The sequence below is a fragment of the Momordica charantia genome (genome assembly GCF_013281855.1).
Source record: "Momordica charantia cultivar OHB3-1 chromosome 9 unlocalized genomic scaffold, Mcharantia_2.0 BLBB01000009.1, whole genome shotgun sequence".
Taxonomy (NCBI): Eukaryota; Viridiplantae; Streptophyta; class Magnoliopsida; order Cucurbitales; family Cucurbitaceae; genus Momordica; species Momordica charantia.
The window spans coordinates 30,941,581-30,966,724 of NW_028275167.1; the positions used below are offsets into that span (position 1 = coordinate 30,941,581).

The 25,144-nt window shown below is 35.1% G+C and overlaps 3 protein-coding genes across 5 annotated transcripts; 2 read left to right on the forward strand and 1 right to left on the reverse strand.

Moving 5' to 3' along the window:
• The first annotated feature begins 767 nt into the window (after window positions 1-767).
• Window positions 768-7,976, forward strand: LOC111025713 (homeobox protein knotted-1-like 6). Of its 2 annotated transcripts, XM_088117251.1 has the most exons (6): window positions 768-1,414; window positions 1,957-2,076; window positions 2,229-2,364; window positions 6,714-6,958; window positions 7,174-7,360; window positions 7,836-7,976. In XM_088117251.1, the coding sequence occupies exons 1-5, from the start codon at window positions 1,103-1,105 to the stop codon at window positions 7,333-7,335; spliced, it is 975 nt and encodes a 324-aa protein (XP_087973377.1). In that variant the 5' UTR covers window positions 768-1,102; the 3' UTR covers window positions 7,336-7,360; window positions 7,836-7,976. The 2 variants fall into 2 exon arrangements, with proteins under 2 accessions (XP_087973377.1, XP_087973378.1); XM_088117252.1 differs by lacking the exon at window positions 7,836-7,976 and having other exon boundaries at window positions 7,174-7,475.
• On the reverse strand, window positions 7,033-11,809 carry LOC111025711 (cysteine-rich receptor-like protein kinase 3). Of its 2 annotated transcripts, XR_002603604.2 has the most exons (8): window positions 10,871-11,809; window positions 9,825-9,938; window positions 9,599-9,738; window positions 9,303-9,513; window positions 8,959-9,193; window positions 8,480-8,624; window positions 7,784-8,385; window positions 7,033-7,421 (listed from the first exon to the last, which is right to left on the reverse strand). XR_002603604.2 is itself a non-coding variant. In XM_022303608.2 (7 exons), the coding sequence occupies exons 1-7, from the start codon at window positions 11,649-11,651 to the stop codon at window positions 8,056-8,058; spliced, it is 1,956 nt and encodes a 651-aa protein (XP_022159300.1). In that variant the 5' UTR covers window positions 11,652-11,809; the 3' UTR covers window positions 7,033-8,055. The 2 variants fall into 2 exon arrangements, 1 of the variants encoding a protein (XP_022159300.1); XM_022303608.2 differs by having other exon boundaries at window positions 7,033-8,385.
• Window positions 11,810-15,938: 4,129 nt separating this feature from the next.
• LOC111019762 (polygalacturonase At1g48100) lies at window positions 15,939-21,618 on the forward strand. The gene is made up of 8 exons (XM_088118024.1): window positions 15,939-17,668; window positions 17,976-18,104; window positions 18,293-18,460; window positions 18,584-18,619; window positions 18,722-18,929; window positions 19,024-19,105; window positions 19,262-19,370; window positions 20,009-21,618. The coding sequence occupies exons 1-8, from the start codon at window positions 17,408-17,410 to the stop codon at window positions 20,414-20,416; spliced, it is 1,401 nt and encodes a 466-aa protein (XP_087974150.1). The 5' UTR covers window positions 15,939-17,407; the 3' UTR covers window positions 20,417-21,618.
• The last annotated feature ends 3,526 nt before the right edge of the window (window positions 21,619-25,144 follow it).

Consider the following 25,144-nt stretch of genomic DNA (forward strand, 5'->3'; position numbering starts at 1 on the left):
CCCGAACTACATATTTGATCTTTAAAATTTTAAATTTCTATGTATTTATTAAGTATAATTTTTTACTGGGTTATTCAACTTTTCAGGTTGTCTTTTTAGTTTTTAGTCCATGACTAAAAATCTTCCTTAGGTTTAGGGAATTTTCATTTTGTGTTTAATAAGTATTCCTTGTTTAGTTCATTAAACACTTACATAATTATATATTAATTAATAATCTTGAGGTGAAACATGAAATTAATAAAGTTAACAACAAAGTTTATTCCTTTTAGTCTAACAAATATGTAAAATACGAATTTTGAACGTCGAACCTAGAGAATATAGGTGTCACTTACTGAATTGCTAATGTTGGGAAAACAATAATAAATTTAACAACCAAGTGGAATTTGTTTACACACATTAGGTACCAAAATTATAAGAACATATTATAAAAGAGTTAACATAAAAAAACATAATATATTTTAATTCTAGAAATTAAAGAGAGGAGAATTAAAAGGAAAGCTAAAAAATCTTAAACATTTTGATTATAATCCAGTTTAGGATAAGCTATGAGGGGATTTCCTTCCTCACCGTACTCGACTCCACCCGGGGGATACAATTGAAAGAAGGTACAATTAGGGAATTAAATTTAGGAAATTTAATATTGGAAATGGAATGGAAGAAAATAATGGATGCATTTAAAGAAAAATAAAAACTGGCAAGTGCTGCTAATTTAATTAAATTAAATTATAAAATAATATATAAAAGGAAAGGTGGTGTCCAGAAGAAAAAAGAAAAAAAGAAAAGAAAAAAAAAGTGGCTCCCTCTCTAATCTTAGCTCTGGGTTGCACAGTGCGAAACCAAACCTGGCGCTTGGCAATAACAAGAAGCATCTCATTCGTTGTTTGTTCTCCGGAAAACACACTACCCGAGAACGCCTGCACTTCCCCTCTGCCACTCCCAATTCCGGCAAACCCCATCCTTCTTTCTCTTCTTCTCCTAATTCCTATTTCCTAATTCCAATTATTTTTATTCCAACTTTTCCTTTATCTTTATCATTAAATTTCGCCTCCTTCTCCGACCATTTCTCTCTCTCTCTCTCTCTACTGCAACTGCAACCTGATCTATGGAAGAAATGTACGGACTGCAATCCACGGCGGAGTATTCGGACAAGGCGTTGATGTCGCCGGAGAATCTGATTCTGCCGCCGGATTACCAGACTTTACTGGCGTCGTCCGGGGACTTCCGCGATCGGATTCCAGTGTTTGGATCCAACGAATTGCTGTCGGCGGCAGCCTCAGCGATATCGGAAGCCGAAGCGGCATCGATCACGCCCGAAATTCAACGTGAAGACGATTTCATCAACGTGATCAAAGCCAAAATTTCTTCTCATCCTTCTTATCCTCGTTTGCTCCATGCCTATATTGACTGCCAAAAGGTGAACACCGCTCTTTCTCTCAACTCTCAACCACACACCAAACGAAGAAAAAAAAGAAAAGAAAGCGGTCCACTCTTACTGTTCTTTTGCACAGCTACCTTCATAAAATCCTAAATCCTAATTCCTAATCTTCTTCTCTTTCTTAATAATTACCGCTATTTCTTTTTTTTTATAAATTTATTTTACCAGAAAATAGAACTTTCTCGGCTTTAAATGCTTCTCAGACACTGTGAACGAAGACGTATAACTAGGATAGAGAGAGAAATCGCCTATTTACTAGTCTAGAAACGCTTTCTTTCTCGGTTTTTCACCTGGCCAGGGTTCAGGTTTTGTCCCCTATATTTTATTTTTCTTTCTTTTTTGGCTTTACACAATAGCGTAATTATTGTTACCTAATTCCGAATTCGGCCTCGAAAGGGGGGAAAACTGCGGGAAGAATTATGAGTTTGTTTTGAATTGGAAGTAATCAAGTGAACTTTGACATGAATTATGAGTGAGTAGAAGAGAATATGAAGAGAGTTGCGTGGGTTTATTGCGCGCAGGTAGGGGCGCCTCCGGAGATTGCACAGATGTTAGAGGAAATCCGTCAGGAAAGCGACCTTTGTAACCGTCACGCTGTCACCACGTGCTTGGGCGTCGATCCTGAGCTCGACGAATTCATGGTACTCATTCTGATTTCTCTCCTTCTTCTCCATAAACATTTCAAAATCTCTCTCTCTCTCTCTCTCTCTCTCTCTCTCATTATTATTTTCTGTTTATTTGTTACGATTCTCTCTCTCTCTCTCTCTCTCTCTCTCTCTCTCTCTCTCTTAAGGATACGTACTGCGATATGTTGGTGAAGTATAAATCAGATCTCAAGAGGCCTTTTGATGAAGCGACGACGTTTTTAAATAAGATCGAAATGCAACTTAGTAACCTCTGCAATGGCGCCTTCTCCAGAAGCCTTTCCGGTCAGTAATCACTAACCAGTATTCTTTGATGTTAATCACTGATTATATTTTCTTGCCGTCACTTGTGTTGGTTAAATAATGACACTAAAAAAAAAACAAGATTAGGAGATTACTGCTGATTGAAAATTCTAAGGTGTTAACAACCAATAATTCAAAGGAACAGCCAAACCCTAGGAACTATGGATATCGGCTTGTGTCTTCGATTGCAACTCTTATCTACAGTCGCTGTTTTTGGATTACGACCTTGTTAATTGTTCGTTGAATGTTGATTCTTTATTCATTATATTGGAAATCTTCAAGTGCAATAATGAAGGCTTCCAAATAGTGTTTCCTAATAATTTAGAGTTTTAATTATTACATTTTTCTTTCGTTTGTTTAACTGCGGCTATCCATCTATCTTGTTCTTGTTTGTTGTGTTTGTTTCATTTTCTTCGCTTTTATTATCTCTATCTCTCTTTTCATTTTCTATGCCAAAAAAATAAACAAATAAATAAAAATAAATATCAATCCTGGAAGTGTGAACTTTTTCCGTGTTGGAGATTCTGATTTTGACATTTCAGAGTTGAGTGTGACGACATTGGAAATAGTAATATGATTGGGCGTATTAATTAATATACATATTTGTCTACTGGTAGAAAAATCCTTGTAAAAGCCTTTAAATTCTATATCCATAATGCATCTCATTTTTAATGATAGACAAAACGGTACTAATTTGTTTTTAATTATTTGGCCCGAAATACTGGCTGCCTTAGCTTATCATATATTTGAAATCTTACATATGGGATGTCTTAGTAAACATAATCAATCGATTCTCAATGATCCTATTGTTAAAGTATTTTGTATCATACATGCATTTCGCTTATCATTATTGACTCTCTTTAATCATTGTGAAGTAGTAATTTTTCTGATGTTTGATAAGTGACTATTATTCTTTCCAATAATTGTCTACCAAAAATCCTATGAAAAAATGCTAGTGAATCCACCCCCCCCCGCCTCCCCTTTTTTTTCTCTTCTGTGTAGGTAGAGATTATATGGAGGATAGTAGCAATATCACGCCAAATATAACATTACAATTCCAGAAGGAAAGATAAAATCATAAATTTTTTCTTTAGAAATTTCAAGATGAAATTACTTTTGAGTATATATACTTTCAATAGTAAGTATATGGGGAGGCCAAGAATTCCTTTTTCAGTGGCCTGCATAAATTTGTTCGGTCAATAATTTCTTGAATTGATCATCACTGTTGAAGATTTTTCTAGGTACAAAAAAAGGATAGCAACTAATTAAAATAGACAAAAGATAGTTTGTGATGCCATTAAGGAGATAAAAGGAGTGGATAATTCTCACTCAGACAGCAAACATCATTGCATTAGTGTGTTAATTTATGAGTGTTACATATATACGTGTCCGTATTATATGATGAATCTTTCGTAAGGTATATAATTGACATTATCTTAAACGTGATTGTGATGGCTGTGATAATGTTTGTCGAAGATATTTTAATTACAATTTTAAAGTGTGTTAATTTATGAGTGGTGCATGTAAGATATGGAAAATGAGAAAATGAACCTTGGGACTTGTCATGAAGCTGTTGACTGCAGCTGATAAAGTGAAGTTGCAGTAACATCTTCTTGAAACTTGATTAGTTCATTTAAACGTCAAAAAAGAACTTTCAATCCCCAGGTAGGAGAAACCTCATTATTATAGAACAAATCACTGAACTTGCTTTGTGTTGTAATGCTGATCTCTAATTTCTCTGACATGCAACTTATGGGAATGGGTATGGCAGGCTTTAAAGGTTAAATTAGTTTTTTCCTTAAAAAAATGAGTGATCTTAAAAAAGGGGTTGTAAATCAAAGATAATGGTTGGCAACTATTGTTTTTAATTTACTTTGGAAGTACAAATTAACTTTTCAGGTGTGATGTTATCTTCATTAAAAAAATAGCCTCGTGTTCAGCCTGTCTTTGCACGAGAGCTTTAGTGAGTTCTTTATATTCTTTCATATATATAATCCCTTATATTAAAGTCTCTTTGGACATGCGACCGTTGGCAGACTTCCATTTGGATTTCAAATGGGTATGCGTTCACGTGCTCGAACGGTATTTGCTGCCAATATCTGGCTGGCTCGTTTTTATGCAAGAACTTAGCATCTCATGAGGACACAACAAAAGATTTGGCACGAACTATTTGCCTTATTATTTCCAACTAACTGCATTATTGCACTCTCTTTGGACTCACTTTTAATTTTGTGTGCGAATTCCCCTTTTTATTATCTTGTCGTAATGCTTTTCGTCCATCCTCATCCAGATCATTCTAGATAGATTTGTCTTAAGAGCTAGTCGGTCACAAAGTTGATGTAGGAAAGTGGGATAGATTAGTTAGCAGAAATTATTCCAGAAAATTGAAACAATATATGACTGGTAGTATGTTATTTAATGTCTACCATCAACACAAGTTAATGTTCTTTTTGGGTATCTACTTCTAGAACGAGGATATAAAGGCGATGATCTAGCTGTGTTCATCATATAAAATCACTATATTTCTTTTTGGACAGTGAGTTACTACATTATTTTGTCTGGAACCCCCAGCTAAATAAAGATCACCTTTCTCTGGATTTAAAAATTGATGTAAAAGGAATGAATAATGATTACATATTGGTTGCATATCTAGCTTATTTGTGATGTTATTGTTATGTGGTCTTTGTATCCCACCCCTCTTAATTACTATTTTTGTTTTTATAGTTTTTCTGCTGGTTACAGTGATAGCAGTATTCAAATTATTATCTTTTTCTCGGAACCCACTATTTGTGTACAGCAGGATTCCTTGCGAATGAACTCTAATATCCCAAGTTTTATATGACCCATTTCGTAAATCGATCCGAACTTTTTGATGAAGAAAGAGTAAAAGATGGGTCTTTAAACCTAGGGTCTGTTGGGGCGAGTACTAGGTGGTGGAGTACATGCTTTTATGTGCCATTAGGAAATACTGAATAGCTTTTGTTTCTGCCATGTGTATTTTACTCACCAATATAATGGTCACGGCTTGCTTTGCTTGGTCTTGATCGCCATTTTTATCCAGGAGTAAGAAGCTTGAGAATGTACAGTGTTCTGGGTGGGAAATAAATTCTGGGTAATGGCATGTCCCACGATTGAAAACTGAGAAATTTTGTTTGGCAGAGAAAAGGGAAAGGAAAAGAAAAAAAAGAAAGGGAAAAGTTAAGGGAAAGCCCGGGTTGAGCGGGTGGTCGAGGTTTCCACACTGTCACATGTACTCCCGCAGTTTTCGCTGCGAAGGTGCTTTTGGCGCCCTCTCTTACCCACGCACTTAGTCACTCCCAGCTGGTTAGTGGTTGTCACTTCTATCGACAAGTACTCTTCGTGCGGGTGATGTGTACGACACGTGTCTCTTTGTGGCTGGTAGCTGGGCTCACAGTTTTCACCCATATCCGTTGCTTTATCTTTCCCCTTTTGGGGGGCCCTTTTTCTTTGTTACACTTAAGATTGAAGTTGGTGCCCATCACCGACTTTTTACTTTGTCTGAACAGAATCAGCTAACTAGCCAAGAGATGCGAAAGGAAAGTCAGGGTTTGGATCAGATCAGAATAGTTCCTCGCTAACCAGGTGGGGTGGGGGATTCTGTTTCTCACCTTCCACCTTCCTTCTTAAATCTTACAAACTAAAACAATCAGTACTCTCTCCCTTTGTCCGGATGGATACTCTATCCTTTTTTTCCAGACTTCCAAAGTGTGACATTTGAAAATGTGAGGAAGTGGTCTGGAAAGGGGTGGTCATTTAATTCACTATCAACTAACAACTACCATGTGCTTTGTTCCTGGCTGGGCATGGACATTGGCATGGGCATTACCCGGTAATAAGGATATGGGTAAAGTGTCACTTTCGTCTGGTGGGGGCATCGCTTACTGCTACTGCTCATGGGATATAGTCGAGGGGAGAGGGGGAAGAAGGTTTTTTTTCTTAAATTTTTTTCTATTAACCTCGAAACTCTCGTGGGTTGGGTTGGGTCATTCCAGAAAGTGAATTTATGTGGCCGTTCAGTCTTGTCTATTCTGACTGTGAGTTCCTCCACGCCCCCCTGCCTCTGACAAATGACTTAACCAGACACTGCTGAAACGCACCTTGGGCTTCCCCTTTTCCTTCTTCCCTTTTTGCAGTTGGTAGTCAAATCCTTGTTTTACCTTTGAATGCCTTTCTCTGTGGGGTCCCCGTCATCAAACTCCTCCTGTCTGCCCTTCTTCTTTGAGATGTTGAATCCTAATTTTTTTAAGAAATTTCATCTGATTAAACATGGGCTGGGTACTGGGTACTAATTTTTGCTATCACGTGAATAGATGAAGGTGCTGTCTCATCGGATGAAGACTTAAGCGGAGGAGAGATGGAAGCTGTGGAGGCGGAGCCTCAAACCAAAGGCGAGAACAGGGATCTCAAGGACAAACTTTTACGTAGATTTGGCAGTCATATTAGTACCTTAAAATTGGAGTTCTCTAAGAAGAAGAAAAAGGGAAAATTGCCCAAAGAAGCCAGGCAAATACTCTTTGAATGGTGGAGTGTTCACTATAAATGGCCTTATCCTACGGTATGTTTACTTATAACCTTTTGTAAATCTTGTAATTTGCATGGTATGGTCTCATGAAATCATACCTTCTCACGTGCTACGAAGCATAGATTTTCAAAATAAATTTCGTTTGAATTCACAATATCTAAAGTTGTTTAATTAAATAATAAATTTCCCTCATCATTGACATTGAGAGATAGTTTATGGGCCATAACCCGGTGCTTATAATCTTGCAGGAAGCCGATAAGGTGGCGCTGGCAGAGAGAACAGGGCTTGACCAGAAGCAAATTAACAATTGGTTCATAAATCAACGGAAACGCCACTGGAAGCCATCAGAGAATATGCAGTTTGAAACAATGGATGGGCTTTCTTCTGGTAGATTCTTCAGAGAGGACTGAGACACTCAATTAACCATCTCAACATGTATATTCCCAGTGTTGTTTCCTCTGATCTCGGCTTTTGTTTGCTTTCCCTTCATGTATATCTGGAAAATAAAACAATATATATATATTTATATGGTGAAGAATTTGGACACTCATATTATTGCTTGTGTTACCAACATACAGAAAATAAATTCCAAGTTTCCAATGTTCACAAATACTAAACCCAACTCTTAGGATATACAAAAAGTAAGAACAATTTCTCATGATTACATTCTAGAAAATATTGTATCACAGAAATTTACTGTTATGTAAAGCACCGTGATTGGGAAGTTATATCATATGGTGGCAGTCTACTTATTCTTCATACAATAAGACAATTATAAAACTCAAGAAGCCGAAATTTTCCTTCACATCATATTACATGGACTATATATGGAATTTACAGCATACAAATTGCACTTACCAAACTTGGAGTGCCATTCATTAGAAGCTAATTGTGTTCTAAAACTTGGCAGGTACCGACCCTGCAATCCTCCGACCAGTGGAGATTAGAATGTTGCGTTTCTTGTTTTCCACGAGACCGTATAATGTACACGACGATGAAGGCAAGTTGGGAGTTGGGAGAATGACAAGTTCAGGAAAACTATGGCAAGCCTTCACCTGTTATCTATCAGGGTTTAATATAAGAGTATGCTATATATATGATCAGAAATAATTTCACAAGAACGCCGCAGCTCATCTAGGATCGATGATGCTTTGAGTCATGTTAGTTTGTGAAGACCCTGAATTCAAATCCAGAATGGGTTTGGATGACCCTGAAGAATTCTGGAATTTTACTTCTCCACTTGAAGAATGAAGATATGGAGGTTGCTTTGGCTGGGGAATCTCATAATTTTCTGTAATCATTTTCACAACCATCGACATAGATGGCCTTAGATCAGCAAAGGCTTGCACACAAACCAGACCTATTTGAAGCATTTGAGATGCTGCATCTCGTGGAAAGTTGCCTGCAAGAACAGGATCAACAGCTGCATATAGCTTACCCTCTCCATAAAAATTCCAGACCTTAAGAAACAAAGACAATGACGGTCCGTGTCAGTTTAATTTAGGAACTTTACATTAGAGGATAACAGAATGATGTAAGAGATAAAAGATTCACCCTTTGTAAGATGGAGGTTGCATCTTGATAGAAGTGACCATTCCTCCTTCCTGTGATAACTTCAATGGCAAAAACTCCAAAACTATAAACATCTGCCTTTTCAGACAACTTGCCACGCACTACATATTCTGGAGCCATGTAACCTCTGCAAGTGTAAAGCATTTAAATATGAGAAAAGGACTTGGGAAAAACATTAAGATGATAGTCTTGTTGGTATTTTCATGAAAATTATCAAGCTGCTAAATGTTTCTATTGACAAGTAAAAGTTGATTGTAGATGCATGAGTTTAGGCATAATCACAAACTTGTGAACGAGCAAAGATGTCCAACTGTTAACACAGAATGCATTTAGGGGCAAAACATGTTTGCTCTACACATGTCCAAAATACGTCAACATACATTAGTTACTTATGGTCTGAGCAAAACTTCATGTTTTGGAAAGTAGATAAGAGTCCCAAATGATATATTATGGAAACTTACAGCGTGCCAGCAATTGCAGTGCTAATGTGTGTCTTATCTTCAGGAAGCAATCTAGCGAGCCCAAAATCAGCAATCTTCGGAGTGAAATCATTGTCCAGCAGAATATTGCTTAATTTTATGTCTCGATGAATGATTTTCACCTTTGACTCCTCGTGAAGATAAGCCAAGCCTTCAGCTGTGCCTAATACAATCTTAAACCTGGATTCCCAACTCAGTGGCTGGACATTCTTGTTACCTGATGCACATAGAAAACAGAGATTAAGTAAAAGAATTTCAATTTCTTTAATTCTTTTAAGAATAAAGCTTCTTAAATTAGACATGGGATTTCGGGGTGGAATCGTTACCAAAAAGGTAATCATGCAGGCTTTGATTTGGCACATATTCATAAACAAGAAGGCTTTCCGGGCCTGTAATACTGCATCCCAACAGCCCAACAAGATTTTTGTGTCGAATGCCACTTATCAAATTCACTTCATTAAAGAAATGATCCACCCATTGTCTTGTATTGAAGAAAAGCCTCTTGATTGCTACAACTCTTCCATCTGATAGAGTTCCCTGTTTAACATAATGAAACTTTCTTATTTAGTTTGCATTTTTGAAGTTCTGAGTATGCCCAAGACAACGAGAGACAGAATAGTACTTTATAAACTGAACCAGAACCTCCTTGTCCCAGTTTATTGGACTGGTCAAAGTAATTTGTGGCCCTCTCAAGAGTCTCGTATGAAAAATTAAGTTTGGACTTGTTAACGATAGCTAGAAGAGGACCGAGTTGCTTTCTCTCTGAAGCAAAAAGAAAATTGCAATGAGTTGAATATTTTGACGATTGAAAGAAAACTTTACCATAGTCACATAATAAAAGCAAATACCTTTGCGTTTCCTCACAACATTCCTTCTGGCACAGAAAACAACCGTTGCAATAATCAACACGGCAGCCACGGCAGCAGAAACTGAAGCCAAAATTATTGCCAAACGGCTCCTTCCTGTAAAAATTAACATATGAATTATTTGCCACCATATCTCAGGATAACAGTAGGTTCTTTTTTTTTTTTTTTTAAACCAAACTAAGAGAAGCAATGGCATGAAAATGCTTGGTTCACAAACCAACAAGCAATGGTGCAGAGGACTAATAAGATTGAAAAAGTTCTATTTAGAAGGACAGGAAAATTTTAATATATCACATGGTTTAACAAATCTTACACGGCTAATTGGAAAGAGGAACTCGATTTCAGTAAACTATTGTAGGCACATTATGAAGCTCCAGTCAAAGTGCCTCCACATGCTTTAAATTTTCTCTAGGACTCATTTGAGCTTGTTTTATATATTTGGACAGTGTAGAGAATGTGGAAAAACATCCACACCATTGTTAATCTCATCTCGCGCAATAATAAAAGGACCTCTCATCACTGTAAATTAGATTCCATTCTAATCACTGAAACTGAAAATCCAAATTCTCCTCATCAAGTTAACCATAAATACATTTGAGTACTCACGACAATTTTATCCATTTTGATGGTTAGGTTATGGGGTTTTTCAGGTTCATTCAAGTCTCAAACTTAAACTAGGTTTAGAACTTTCATTAATCTACACCACAACTATCACCATCTCTCTCTCCAAAATGTTCTAACATGCAACTCAGCTCGTGAACAGAGAACAGGGCATCATAAGAGACTACCAGTTAGGCCATATTTAAGGTTAATTCTTTTGCATTTTATATCCATGACTATGAGCAAGCTTACATACATCCCGACTAATCTCATAGGTTATCCCCCAGGTCCCATAAGATTTTAATATCCAGGTAGGAACCACAAGAAAAGTCTCTTATGGCAATTTGTTTCAATTGAACGATAAAGTAATCCAGTGAAGAAGCAATTCTTCAAACAGTTTCACTGCAAGTAAATAAAACCGAACTCACCATTGCCTCCAGTGGCAGTTGCCGTGCTGTTGAAATAAAATCGTTGAGTTGAAAATCTGAAGTAACAGCCAGCATTTAACGCCCTTCCTTCAGCTTTTGGAGGACACGAACCTATTTCCTTAGCAGCAGCAACCAAACACTTCGAACAAGAAGCCCCTCTCACAAATTTCCAACACTGACCCAATCCAAAGACGGAAACATTTCTCAGATTCACCAATCCAACCGCAAACCCGTCGTTCTTGGGCGCTACTACACTCAAATTCCTCGCCAATTCCATAGCATTAGCACTAAAAATGGTCTGATTCCCACTATAATCCGACTTCCCACATACAGCCCTATCCACTGCACTCAAAGATTCGTTGAAGAAATTATAATAATCATACCTAACATAACAGCCATCGAAGAATAGCCTTCCCCCGCGAGTAGCAAGTTGGAAGGGGAGACACCGCAGGATCTGAGTTTTCATCGAAGCAAAGCAGAGATCGCAGTCCGACTGGGAGAGATCGTTCATACACTCACCAAAAGCGTAAACGGTCGTGTTTCCAGTCCCATTCACGACAGTCGCAAATCGCTGCGCAGCAATTAGAGGAGTAACCGCATCCATGGACGCCAAGAAATTCGTCACGAAGGTGGATCGCTCCGGCGGGGAAGCCGTGTTGTTGGAACATATGAGAGCCGCCTCCGTGGCTCTCGGATCAGCCGCCGAATGACTTACAAGACAAAAGAAGAGCAGCAGAAGCAATGCGATCGAAGAGGGGAAATTGAAATTGGAGGGATACATTTTGGAAATTGGGGGAAAATCAGGGAAAGAAATCGAAAGTGGGAAGATTTATAGGGTGGCGAAAGTGGTCCACTGTTGGTCATTAATGGAAGCGAAGCCATTGAAAGCAATATGTATGGGTGGAAAATTGCAGATTCTGCTTCCATCGTTGACTTCTGAATCGAAAGAGAAGACTAAAGAAACCGCGTAGAACAGAACTGAGTGCAGACAAATTTAATTACGGATCATAATTAAATTCTGCGGCAGTTTTAGACTTATATGACACTGATTGGAATTGGATGGACAACTTTAATGCATCTTAGTTCGCAATTAACATCCAATTATCGCGATTAAATACAGCTTTAGAAACCATTAAACTGAAAATTGGTTTATATTTTTTAACTTCTAAAATTTTATCTATAACTTCCTAAACCTCAAAAATGGTTTAATTAAATCTCTAAAATTTGTGTCTAATCAATAAATTTTATATTTAATATAATTTATAATTTTATATCTAGTAAATCTCTTATTTATTCAATATTTTAAAATTTTATATTGTCTAATAGTATCATAGCATTCCAATTTGATGTCTAATAATTACAGGGTCCATTTGATACAAGATTGAAAGTCGATTTATTTGATATTCCTTAAATTTCATAGACTTGTTAGATAATAAAAATGAAAACTCATGAATCTACCTACTAAAATTTTAATTTAACCAAAATCAATTAAATTGGGTTGGGTTGAAATTATATTATTTGGTTTATTATTCTCTTTAAAGCATACAATTGGAAAAGAATTAATTAGTTTGATTTTAATAAACTTTATCATTTCGATTGATTCAAATTTCAACAACTTTATTTTTATGTATCAATTGTTGCTTTTTATTAAACTGATGTATTATATGGTTGATTTTGGTCAAAATCGTACTCCACCAGCAGATAATTATTAGTTTAATGCTATGATTAATATTTTCTTAATATAATAAATGTGAATGGGCAAGATACCATTGAGCTATACCTAATAATTAAGGTTGTTTGCTATATCTAACACATTACTATAATTTTGATGTATAATATAATTAACCTATCTAGACACTTGTACTAAACAAAAAAGTATCTACAGTAATTGAATATCTCCGTGGAGATTTATGGTGAGTACTGTTTCAGGGTAAAATTTTCTAATTTTACACTTAAATTTCTACGATAGGATTTTATTTTAATTTCGATTTTACCATTATTTATTACATTTACATAGTTATTTGTTTTTTTAATATAAAAGATTTAATTCCATAAATTATTATCATAATCATTTAATTAATTAGTGGGCCCCATACTAATTTTGAACACAATTCACCCCTTCAAAACCTTAATTTACTCATTCAAAATTTTCCCTTAATTCACTCTCTGATGCTCAATTTTCAAAGACAATTCAAAATCACAAAACATCTTTTGAAGTCTCAATAAACATATAATGCATATTCAAAAAATATATTCAAAATCACAGTATATATTAACTTATATATCCACATATATACATTTAAAATCATTATAGTACATATCGTTAGATATAAATAAGTTGAGTAATAAGATATATCATAATCAACTTACTATAATAATATATATCCTCATATATACAATATTTCACACGAAATCAGAAATTGAAAACAACGTTGGAATGCAAGAGATGAAGGTGGTCGACCGATGGAAATCTCCTTTTGAAAGGGATAAACGCAACGAAATGCTCTTACGACAGAGAAAAACGGAGACGGCTGGAGAGGAAGGTAGATAGCGACGGACTGTCGGAGAAGAAGAACGGAGGCTCGGAGGAAGAAGAAAGGGATGAGTTTCGAAAATAGATGGTTTTTTGAGATTTTGAGATTTTTTTTTTATTTTGGAAGGTGTCATTAACATTGATCTCCTAATTTACCAATTTTAAATTTTAATATTGAGATGGATCCTTAAAAATATATTAATCTAATTATAATTAGTTCAGGATAAAAGTGTAAATTTTATTCTTTTAGATTTTTAAATAGACGATCGGATTTGTTTTTGGACGGTAGAAATATTTCATGTCCATAAAGATATGCTTTTTGACTTATAAATCAACCGTCTTATTCAGGACCCCCTGGAATGAGTGGATTTGGGAGTTTGAATTGATTAATTTTTGTTTTGTAATTTTGTGGCCTTTCTGTTCCAGCAGGGAGAGCCGTTTTTTTTTCCTTTTCTTTTTTGAAACTTTACCGTGCCATTTTACCCTGCGGAGGGAAAAAAAACCTACGTTAATTTACCTCCAAACTTGAACAGATTAGCACGAAAACTCAAAAGGGGAAATAATGTATCATAAATTAACCGACTTTTGGTAATTCCATCGTAACTTTTAAAATCATACAAGTCAAAATCTTAAAAATAAATAAAACTGAAAAAGAAGACTCTTCCGTAAAAACATATATGTAATGGAAGACTCGGCAGAGTGAGTGGGCGCGACGACGGGAAATGCGCGGTGGGGGCACGGCGGCGCCTATGTCTCATGTGGGGCCAATTCCTGAATTCTCTGTCATTTCATTCCTTATTTAGCCTCTGTGATGTTGAATTTTTTTATATATAAATATAAATATTAAATTCTACACGTATTTTCGTTCTTTTCAAGTTTTCAAATGAGGTCACTTTAAAGTTGAATCGAAAAGAACGATTTTCCATTTTCTTCTTCCGACAAAGGTATTAATTATTGAAGAGTTTTGAATAAAAATCTCTTAATTCCCACCCTTTTTATAATATAATTTCTCACAATCTGTGTGATTTCTACCTAATTCCCAACTGGGGACGACTTTTATGTTATTGACTTATTAATTCATTGCTATATTGTCTTGTCTTTTGAAAATTACCAGTGACTAACGTTTTGTAAATTTAAGACCCACCGACTGGACATGCATTTTATTAAAATTCATTATTCAAATTAAAAATGTACAATTTTAAACTCTCAGAATGGTTAACTTGTCAAATACTTCTCACCTAATATAAACGAACTTGGACCTTTGAACATATTAGTGTATATTATATTTAATATCTCGTGTACTAAATTATTATTTACCATCTTTCCTTTCTTCTTCCATAATGCAGGAAGATATGGCATGGAGGCTTGGTCAGATGGTTAGGATGGCCTTTTGGGCCTCAATACCCAGAAATCATGAGAAGCCCAACCATCGAACTAGGTTATTGGCCACTTACAAGGCCCAAACCCAATCCTTCAGACAGCTAAAACGGCGTTTGGGCCATATTCAGAAGTTAAAAGAGGCCCAACAATCAAATTGGCCTATAAGTTAATATCAAGGCCCATACCCAATACCTCTCAGATGGTTAAAACGGCCTTTTCAGCCCTAATATCTAGAAATCATGAGAGGCCCAACTACAGAATTGGGCTTAATAACAAGCCCAAACCCAATATCCCCAGATAGGTAAAACAGCCTTTTAGGCCCTAATACCCAGAAATGACGAGATTTTATCGAATTGGGGACAAGTGAATCACAAGGCCCAGACCTAATCTCTCTCTCTCAGATACTATGGGCTTTCTTTCGGGTTCTATTATCCAGAAATAACGAGGCCCAGCCATCTATCACTGGGCCAATCGCAAGGTCCAGACCCAATATCTCTTAGTTAAAACATTTTGGGCCCTAATATCCAGAAATCGCGATAGGCCCAAAACCCAAAACCTCTCAGAGACCACAACAGGCCCAACGATCAAATCACAAGGCTCAAAACCAGATACTTAAGAAACAGCCTTTTGGGCCGAAAAATAGAAACCACGAGAGGCCCAAGGACCAAACTGGGGGATAGGCCGATCACAAGGCCCAAACCCAATATCTCCCACCTTCCCTGTCTCCTCAGTGCTCAGCCGGCTATGGCTACTCTGCAACTGCAACCTTTTAAACTTTTGCGACTATCAAAAAGGAGCGCCACCATTACAAAAAGTAGGCTCCTAATTCCTAATCCCACCCCGACAGAACACACAACAGAGAAGAACATCGCAATCGCCGTAGTGGGCACCGACCGGCCCATCGAGTGGCCCACAGCGTGCGACGAAAGAGAGAGAGATAAAAGAAAACCGTGGTGTGCTAATAGAAGATGTGGGTGTGGATAGAAAAGAAAGTAAAATGGAGCCAAATGGAAGTCACTACCATACTATAATGCCGAGCCTGAGCCGCCCTCTGTAGGCTGTATTGTATTCCCAGTTTGATCAACGTGCGACCCACTTCGCCAAAAAGCTACCTCTTCAAAACCCTCTTTATACAACTTTCCAGGTATTCAACTATAAAAACTGCCCCCATGATCTCCTCAACCTACCAAGTGGCACTTTATTTTATTTTTTTCCGTTTAGCTCTATCTACTCTACACTTTTGTCCTTTTTTGTGTCTTTTCTGTATGTGGGTTTCTGATAGATCACTAATCCAGTAAGAGTAACCCCTTCTGCTCTGGTTGTTTTTATTAGGTTGACCTGTGATTTTGGGGTGTCCTTTTGTTACCCTTGTTTAATTGTATCATTTTGATGAATCTGCATTTTGGTTCTTCTGAATCAGGAAGTTAACGAATTTGATAATCCTTTCGTTTTTTATTTTATACTTTAAAAAATTATGCTTGCCTTTTCTCCTTGAATAGAAAGAAATGTATGTGCAAATGTGGCTTTTAGCTGGAAAAAAATGATTATCAAATGGGATGTTTGTATCTTTTTTATGATTGATTATGATATAGACCAACATTGGTATTTACTCCCAAGTAATGGGAAATGTGGCTTTTAGCTGAAAAAAATGTTTGTACTAATAAAGATTTTACATTTTTCAATTAGAATTAGTTGGGGAGCAGTTAACCATCGTGGTCAATAAAGATCAATCTAAATTATAAAGAATTCAGAGGGAATGAGTTCAAATCATGGTGGCCAATTTAATATCGGAAGTAGTACCATGTAACACATTTTCTATAAAAAAGATTTGGAAAGGCATTATTAAGTTCTCTGATCATACTTTAACAGATTTTCAAGTATCCTTAGAATTATTAAAGGTATTCATTAACCTATGAAAAATTTGGACGATGTTTTAACTCATTAAGACGCTCTGGCGCCTTCAAGAAGTAATACCAAACTCTCTATTAGAATTTTATCAACCAATTGGTTTCTTTTACTAAACTTTTTATTGGCTGTGAGCACTTTTTTTAAAAAATTGAAAATTTTAAAGCACCTAAAGTCATATGCGTGTCCAAAATTCTAATTCAAAAGATTAACAGTCCATGTCAACAAAACAGCATCTTTTGCAATTTTAAGAATCTTTTCCTAACTCAAAGGGAGAAATTTTCTTTAGAGCCAACAATGCCGTTATTTATTTTCTTTTTGAAAGATTAATTTATATATATTTTGGAAGACGTGCTCTTGAATGCATTATCCATTCGATGTGCCGTAGATAGCTTTCATAATTTTGCTAATTCATAATTTTATACACAACAACATACAAACAAACAAAGGTGCTCTAAATAATGACAACTTTCACTAATTATAATACGATTCATTTGCTTGAGATGGAGTTTACTTTATGTTTATTCTCTTTGAGCTGGCTGTTGGGTCACTGCCATTAGATGCCATTAGGTAATTACCTTGGAAAAGTGGACCTTTTTTCTGAATATGACAGGCCTTGAATTCTCTATATATTCTGAAGACTTCACTATCTTGTTTTCAGTTGAACTTGGCTTAAAATCTCTAGTGTTGGGAAGTGAGAAATAAGAGTGCTTGTGGAGATGAACAAAAGAAGCCAGAATTTAACTTTTTCATTGTTTCTGTTCTTTCTGGTCTCTTTGCTTGTGTGTTCTTCTGTAGTTACAGTGGAGGCAAGGAAGCAATATCACAGCAAGAAGGGGAAGCATCAGAAGCAAAAGGGTGCTGGAAATGGCAGTGCTTCAGCACCAGCTCCATTTCCTGATTACAATCAAACTCAGTCCACCATTTTCAACATCTTGTCGTTTGGAGCAAAGGGAAATGGAGTTTCTGATGATTCCAAGGTAAAATTGTGAAAAACAAATTCTGACCATCCTGAATTGGCTTAGTTGTCATCGAGGCTAAAGAAAAAAAAAACGAGTTAAGAGTTCACCTACTTAAAATTTAATATCTTAAACCTTTCTTTAGCAACCAAATTAATATAGTAGAATCAAGCAGCCATCCTCTAAAATTCGTCGAGTAGCATAAGTTGGCATGGACACTCGCAAACATTAAAAGGAAAATTGTCTAAAACAACCTCAGAAAACAGAGGGAGGGAGAGTAAGTGACTGATGCATTGTTTTGAACTTGCAAAAACCATCCTATTTGCAGGCACTTATATCAGCATGGAAAGCTGCATGCCAGATTCCTGGAGCTACGTTGCAGATCCCATCAGAATACAGGTTTCTAATCAAACCCATAACTCTAAATGGCCCTTGTATGCCTCAGCTAGTTCTTCAGGTTTGCCTTCATATCTTCTCTCCTTAAAGAATTTGATTTATTTGAGGATGTAATGAAAAGGACAAAAAGTATGTTCTTTGACATGTCATGTAACATATTGTTTTTCTTTTTCTCCTTTTAATAAGTTAGTGCTGCTTTAGACTTCAAAAGATAAGATAATTAATGGGGGAAGTGCAACTCCGAAACAGATTGATGGAGCTGTGTTGGCGCCTCCAAAAGTAAGTTCGTGGCCAAAATCCAGCTTGTTTCAATGGCTGAATTTCAAATGGCTACATAACTTCACCATTCAAGGCTCTGGTACTGTGGATGGCCAGGGCTTTAATTGGTGGACACTCTCCGGATTCTATAATAACAAAGTTAGTTTTTTTTTTTTTTTTTTTTAATTTACAAACTTGTAATCCTCATTAAATTGTGCTAATGACATTGAAGTGAGTGGGGTTTTAGCTTAACCATTTCTTGTTATTTTTGTTTTTCTGCAGAAGAAAGTGAAACACATTCCAGATATGAAGCCCACTGTAAAATTTTCTCACTCTTCTTCTTCTTCTCTCTCTCATTGTTTCTGGCTTATAATTACAATTTAAAAAACAATTAATTGAGATTTATTTTATAAATGACAGGCTTTGAGATTTTATTCCAGCTATAATGTGACAGTTCGTGACATCAGCATTCTAAACAGTCCACAGTGTCATCTGAAATTTGACAACTCCGGCGGGGTTAAAATTGACAATATCACCATTTCTTCGCCGGAGAACAGCCCCAACACCGACGGCATTCACCTGCAGAACACACAAGATGTCGAAATTCAACACTCCAACATTGGCTGTGGTAATATTTTATTCTTTTCAAATATGAACTATTTTACTAGTTTTTTTTTTCTTTTTACTGTTTTTTCTTTTTTATATATTTTTTATTTTGACAGGAGATGACTGTGTTTCCATTCAGACTGGTTGCTCCAACATTCACGTTCATCATATCAACTGTGGCCCTGGACATGGCATTAGGTAAATAAATCCTCATCAATGTTACTTTTTAGTAAAGGCAATTCCTGTAGAGAACATTCATTTATTGCAGTGATTAAGGACTAACCATTTTGTTCAACTTTTCTTGAACATGATTATATTCACCACTAGAGATGATTTTCTTGCCTATAATTACAGCTTGGGTGGACTTGGAAAAGATAAAAGTGTTGCATGTGTCTCCAATATTGTTGTCCAAAACATCTCAATTCAAAACGCTCTTTCAGGAGTGAGGATCAAAACCTGGCAGGTAAAAAGAAGAAGTTAAAACTACAGATTTACTCTAAATTTGGATGGTCATGTTTATTTAATTCTTAGACTCTACATCGCTATTCAATGTAATTTTAATGATGAAGCATGCCTCTATTGAATAAATGTTGACTCATTTGAAACAAGACGTGATAGGCACATAGCAGAAGAAAGTAAATAATTAAATAATTGGTAAAAATGGTGTAACATAGTCTATAAAAGAGATTTGATAGGTTGGTTCAAAAGGAGGGTATATATTATAGTGCACATATCTCTTTATTTTGTCAAATGGTCTACTTCTTTCTGTCATTTATTTGTCACGTCATGCCAAATCAATTAATGGTAATCATGTCATTTCATCATTTAGTTAACAATGTTAAACTAGCTAAAGTTATTATTCACAATTTAGAAATGTTAATGGAACTTAATAAACACAACCCAAAATTTAAGATCAAAGGTCGAAAAATTTAACAATTTAACCTTAAAAAACAAGCAATCTAATTCCCATCTAGCCAAGAAAAGAAAAACCAATACTTCTTTGTTGACTGTTTCTTGCCCACCACTAATTTTTTTACAAATGGGATAGAGAAGAATGGCTGTTTGTTTTCAAACAAATAAACACTTGTCAAATATGAACAGGGAGGAGCCGGATCAGTGAAGAATGTATCATTTTCCAATATCCAAGTTTCTGATGTGAAGGTTCCCATCATGATAGACCAATACTACTGCGACAAGTACAAATGCAAGAACCAAACAGGAGCAGTTGCAATTTCAGGTGTAACATACGATCAAATCATAGGGAGTTACACGGTTCAGCCCATTCACTTGGCCTGCAGCAACCAAATCCCATGCATAGACGTTGATCTCATTAATATCCAGCTGAGCCCATCTTCAGAATCCAGAGGATTTCAAAGCTCCATGTGCTGGAATTCTTATGGCAAATCTCAGGCCCCCCTGGTTCCTTCAAGTATGGATTACTGCTTGAGAAGGGGCGGTGGTGGCGCTGTTCGCAGGATTGCAAAGTCCCATGATCATGCCTGTTACTGAAACCCTCTCTGTTTCTGTTTTCTCTGTCTAGCTTCCCTTCTGCAGAAATTTTTGGAAAATGTAGGAAGGTGATGATTTGAAAAGCATTGTCGCTGTTTTGTTGGGTTTGGCGTTGACATATTGTAATCAGAAATTATATTGTGAATCCATCAGCATCTCATTTCCCAATTGATCCAAGCAAAGTGAAACTGAGGAGGCTATAAAACTAAAAGTGACCCGAAATTTTCTACCCATCAGCCAAAAATGTTCCTTTTTTGCTTTCCCAGAAAAGTTTGCGAAGTTGTAATAAGTTGAATTTGGGCCCTACTCTGTTCTATTCTCTTTGCCTCTGGAAAATTGGTTGGTGGAAAAGAAAGGGCAGAGAGAGAGAGAGATTCATGGCGGTGACAGTGGGGGAAAGCTTTTCAGGCGCGGCATGGCTTTTAATTTTACCTTAGTAATTAATGTAAAGATAATACAGGCTTTATGACGACTGTTCTTCAGCGGCTTATGTTTTTGCTCATAAACGTTGGCCTCCACTAACACTGCCCTTTCCTTTACACGCAATATGCTAGTGCTCTGCTCTCCCGTTTCTAACTGATTCTTCATTCTAGTACCTTCTCCTTGGGGAACAACAAAAATAATGCAGAATAAATTTACTCTCTTTTCCTTTATACTAAATTTCTTATTTCTTCTCTCTTTTCCATTTAGAATCTATTTAGTTCTATAAGAATTACCGTCGAGTCGATTAGAATTTGAAAATAGCTTGCAAAATAGTACAATATTGTTGACTTAAAGACTTAGGCTCACATTACTTTACTCTTGGTTCTATGAGTTTCACGAATCATGTCTCGTAGTGTTGTACTAATAGAGTTGTTTTTGTTTGTAAATTAAGAGTAAATTCAGAATGATTTTTGGATAGATATTAGATAGCAAGTGATTTTCATTTTTTTTTAATACAAGATTTTTGAAAGTTCTCAGAACTAAGGAGAAGCACTTAATTAATGTTATTTTTATCAAACTCATTCCGAACCCATCCTAGAACTTCCTTACTTCTAGCAATTGTAGCACACGTGATATTAGGAAATAGTCAATTCGAACACATTTCAGTGCTCCGTTTCCCTTCTAACCAGGGGAGAAGGCTCCCCATTCTTCTAATAAGTGATAACATATTTTCGGATAAAGTACAGATTACCATCCGAAATAGTTTTTTTTTTTTTTTTCCTTCTAATGATATAAATATTGTGAGACGATGCAGGGTGGGGTGGCCCTGGAGGAAACAAAGAAATGGGCCATATGGCAGAGGTAGGATAGTGGGCCTTAAGCCCAAAAAGAAAAAGAAGCAATTTAGACATGGGGAGGATCTGCAATTGCATGATCAGCAGCAGCAGTGGAGTTATGGGTTTTGCCTCTCTCAGTGCGACTGTTGTGAGCGAACTTAAGGCTGAGCAAATGGTGGCCTTTGGCCTTCTCCTCAGGGCTCCACTCGGACAAATAGTAATCCTCCTCGGAAGCAATCTTGGAGGAGGAGGGGCCGCACACCATGCCGCCCCACTGAGGGAAATAGATGAACAGAAGAGGGATTGTGCAGGCGATGATCATCACTCCCATCAGACTGATGCCTCTCTCTTTTGTGTAGCGAGACCCTCTGAAGAATATCAGCTGAGTCAACACAGACCCCACGTTTCCTCCCCCTCCCGTCATCCCAGATATCACCCCCAATGACCTGAATCAAACACGTATTATTGAGATATTCATAAATGAGTTAAATTTACTCAACTCATAAACTTAAATTTTTTGATTGAATGGTGATTTATTATTATTAACATAGTATGAGGTGTTTTTTTTTTTTATTAAATTTCTCCGTTGTTTTTGAAGACGAGTTCATATCTAGTTTAAATCTTATTTTGATTGTGGCTATTTTAATTTATAAACTTTTTTAAAATAATTATTTTGATCATCGTTGAATAAACACTCACTTGATGTTTATTTTATTTAATTCCTACATGTCAATGGAAAAAAATTGATGCTTACCTACTAAGTCATGATATTTATTCATTAAATTATCATTCGTGATAAATATTAAAATAGCTGTTTTTAAAAAAATTTGAAATTAAAATAAAATAAAGTTGAAAGTTAGACTCAATAGACAATTTTTAATGTTTGAATATAAAATTGCAAAAACGAAATAAAAAGTTAAAAGTTTATTCCTCCACTTGTATGGTAAATACATGTTAGAGTCCATGATAAAACTTATTCAGGATTGACATTAATTCGGATTGTTTTTTACTGCCCTAGGTAAGAATGAAGATTCCAAATATTCAGACACTTCAAATCTTACGGTGGAAATTGTCCCAAATTGGAAATTTTCTAAAAAAAAAACTCTTGTGGTTCTATTGGAAAGTGTCCCTTATTGGAGATGCAAGCATATTGTTGCAAATTTGAATTGACAAAAAAGTTGAAACATATCAATGAGAACATCTCAATCAACATAATGACTTTTAGACAGAACCATATTGACAGCACAGAAAATTTAATCGTTCCAATAAGTGATGACAAAAATCGTAGGTCCATGAAAATAGTTTCGTAATATGGTGCTTGCTAGTTCAAACACTAACACTATTAGAAGAAAAAAGATAGAAACTTTTTGTTTCTAAAAAAAGCTAGCAACATTTCAAAAACAAACCTTCTATAAGAAACGCCAGATTTTTTTTTTAACCACTCCAACTATGTATCTATATTTTATTTTATTTTATTATTATTGTTTTTAAATTTTGGGATCTCTTAGTTTTGTACTAACATAATTAACTTTTTCTTTAATGCAAGATACCAAAAATTTTTAACTATCTATCTTTCGATAAATTGTGGACCTCACAAGTTTTAAATACAGTTTACTATCAAGTTGTGGACCCATAAAATCAATCTCTTCAAAACAATTAAAATTTTACAAAACATTTCAAAAAAATTAATAAATTTTAAAATAAATCTTATCATTATAACAACCATTTAAAAAATGTATTTTCTTTTTCTAAATTTTTTTTAAAAAAAAAACACTACTACCTCAAAAGATCTCCAAATTAGAGTGTGTTTACGAGTGACGGTAGAAACAGTGATTTTGAAAAAAGAGATTTAGGACGTGTTTTAGAGTGATTTTGTCATTTTGGAAAAAGAGATTTATGGTGTGTTTGGAAATGATTTTATCATGACAAAATAACATTTGTTATTGTCAAAATCACTCTTGTTTTCATGGATATGTTTGACAAATTAAAATTTTATTTTAGGAAAATCTAAAATCACTTAAAATTGATTTGTAAGTTATCCGGTGGCGATTTTGGAAAATCAATTACTCTTAAATCATTTTTTTTAAATCACTCATTCTACAGTCACTCTCAAATACACCATTAAAAGTAATTAAAGTCAGAACATGAACATTCATCCCTAGGATGTTTTGTTCAGCACCGAGTTAAAATAACAGTAGTTGGTCCAAGGAATTTCAATGTTGGCCTTCTGGGAGGGAGGAAATTACTTCACCATCATTTAATTGGTTGTTTACAAAAATTCAGACAAATCCGAATTCAGTGTACGATAGATAGAAGGTAAGGTTGTAAGGGTTGGAAATATCGAACACTTAATTTTATGAAAATATTATCTATAGATTTTTTTTTTCAATGAAGTATTTTACCATTTATAAATAAGTTTAAAATTATCAATATTAATAATATATGTCAATATTAGAAGTATTTTATTGATATTTGATGAATTTTCTGTGATACTATAAAAATGTTGATTTACCAATAATATTATGTCAAATTCATTAATATATAGAAATAGTTATGGAAATATTGATATATAGATGAAAATTTTATAGCTTAGTGAAAAAGACAGCTAAATTAATGGAAATTTAATACATAGAAAATAAAGTTACAATACGGAAACTATATAAATGTATTTAATGTAAAGAGAGTACTATTGCAGAGGTCTTTCATTATTGTTTTCTAAGTAGGAAACAAATGTATTTATTTATCATATAAACTTTATTGTCTGTACCAAATTTCTACATGACAACTACTCAACTGACCGAAACATATATCAAATTTGACATTGGTAGATTGAAAGATAAATAGTTTAGAATTTGTCTTTATGATACGATGTGAGATTTAAACTCACGATTTTTAATTAAAATAAGTATTTTAACTGGTTGAAGTTGATTGGGCGTTCAAATTTTTTTCTGTCAAATTTCCATATTTATCTGAAAGACATGTCTAATTCAATTAAAGCCACTTAAAAGGTTAACATCAAGGATATTTTGAAAAATTCAATTACTTGAAAACTCAGCCCAAACAATATAAATTGAGTTTGAAAAAAAAAGTTTTTAAAATTAAGACTTTATTAATTTAATTAGTTTAAGAATTCACTAGTTGAATTATGCAGGCTTGACATTTCAATATATTTTAAGATAGGATTATGACATTAATATTCGTTCGATACGTCGACATTTTCATGGATTTAAGTTCGACATCGACATTTCAATAATACTACAAAAAATTGACAAAATATAAAAAATATCAATAAAATATTACAGATATATACCTAATATTAATATAATTTATTTAGAAAAAAATATTTATTTATTAATTAAAATATTTTTGTAACTCTTTTTACCATCATTTTCTATCTATATTTCATATAATTGTGACACGACGTTTGATATTCATCTCACCACACATTTTTATATTAAAAGCCATTGAA

What these genes read in the sequence shown, in the direction of transcription:
- LOC111025713 (XM_088117251.1), top strand. Translation starts at nt 1,103, where the DNA reads ATGGAAGAAATGTACGGACTGCAATCCACGGCGGAGTATTCGGACAAG. An exon ending in CTGAGCTCGACGAATTCATG is followed by an intron (nt 2,077 to 2,228) that starts GTACTCATTCTG and finishes CTCTCTCTTAAG; the next exon opens with GATACGTACTGCGATATGTT. An exon ending in CTTCTCCAGAAGCCTTTCCG is followed by an intron (nt 2,365 to 6,713) that starts GTCAGTAATCAC and finishes TCACGTGAATAG; the next exon opens with ATGAAGGTGCTGTCTCATCG.
- LOC111025711 (XM_022303608.2), bottom strand. Translation starts at nt 11,651, where the DNA reads ATGTATCCCTCCAATTTCAATTTCCCCTCTTCGATCGCATTGCTTCTG. An exon ending in CCTGCATGATTACCTTTTTG is followed by an intron (nt 9,194 to 9,302) that starts GTAACGATTCCA and finishes TATGTGCATCAG; the next exon opens with GTAACAAGAATGTCCAGCCA. An exon ending in CAACCTCCATCTTACAAAGG is followed by an intron (nt 8,386 to 8,479) that starts GTGAATCTTTTA and finishes TTGTTTCTTAAG; the next exon opens with GTCTGGAATTTTTATGGAGA.
- LOC111019762 (XM_088118024.1), top strand. Translation starts at nt 17,408, where the DNA reads ATGAACAAAAGAAGCCAGAATTTAACTTTTTCATTGTTTCTGTTCTTT. An exon ending in TTCCAGATATGAAGCCCACT is followed by an intron (nt 18,620 to 18,721) that starts GTAAAATTTTCT and finishes TATAAATGACAG; the next exon opens with GCTTTGAGATTTTATTCCAG. An exon ending in GGCCCTGGACATGGCATTAG is followed by an intron (nt 19,106 to 19,261) that starts GTAAATAAATCC and finishes CTATAATTACAG; the next exon opens with CTTGGGTGGACTTGGAAAAG.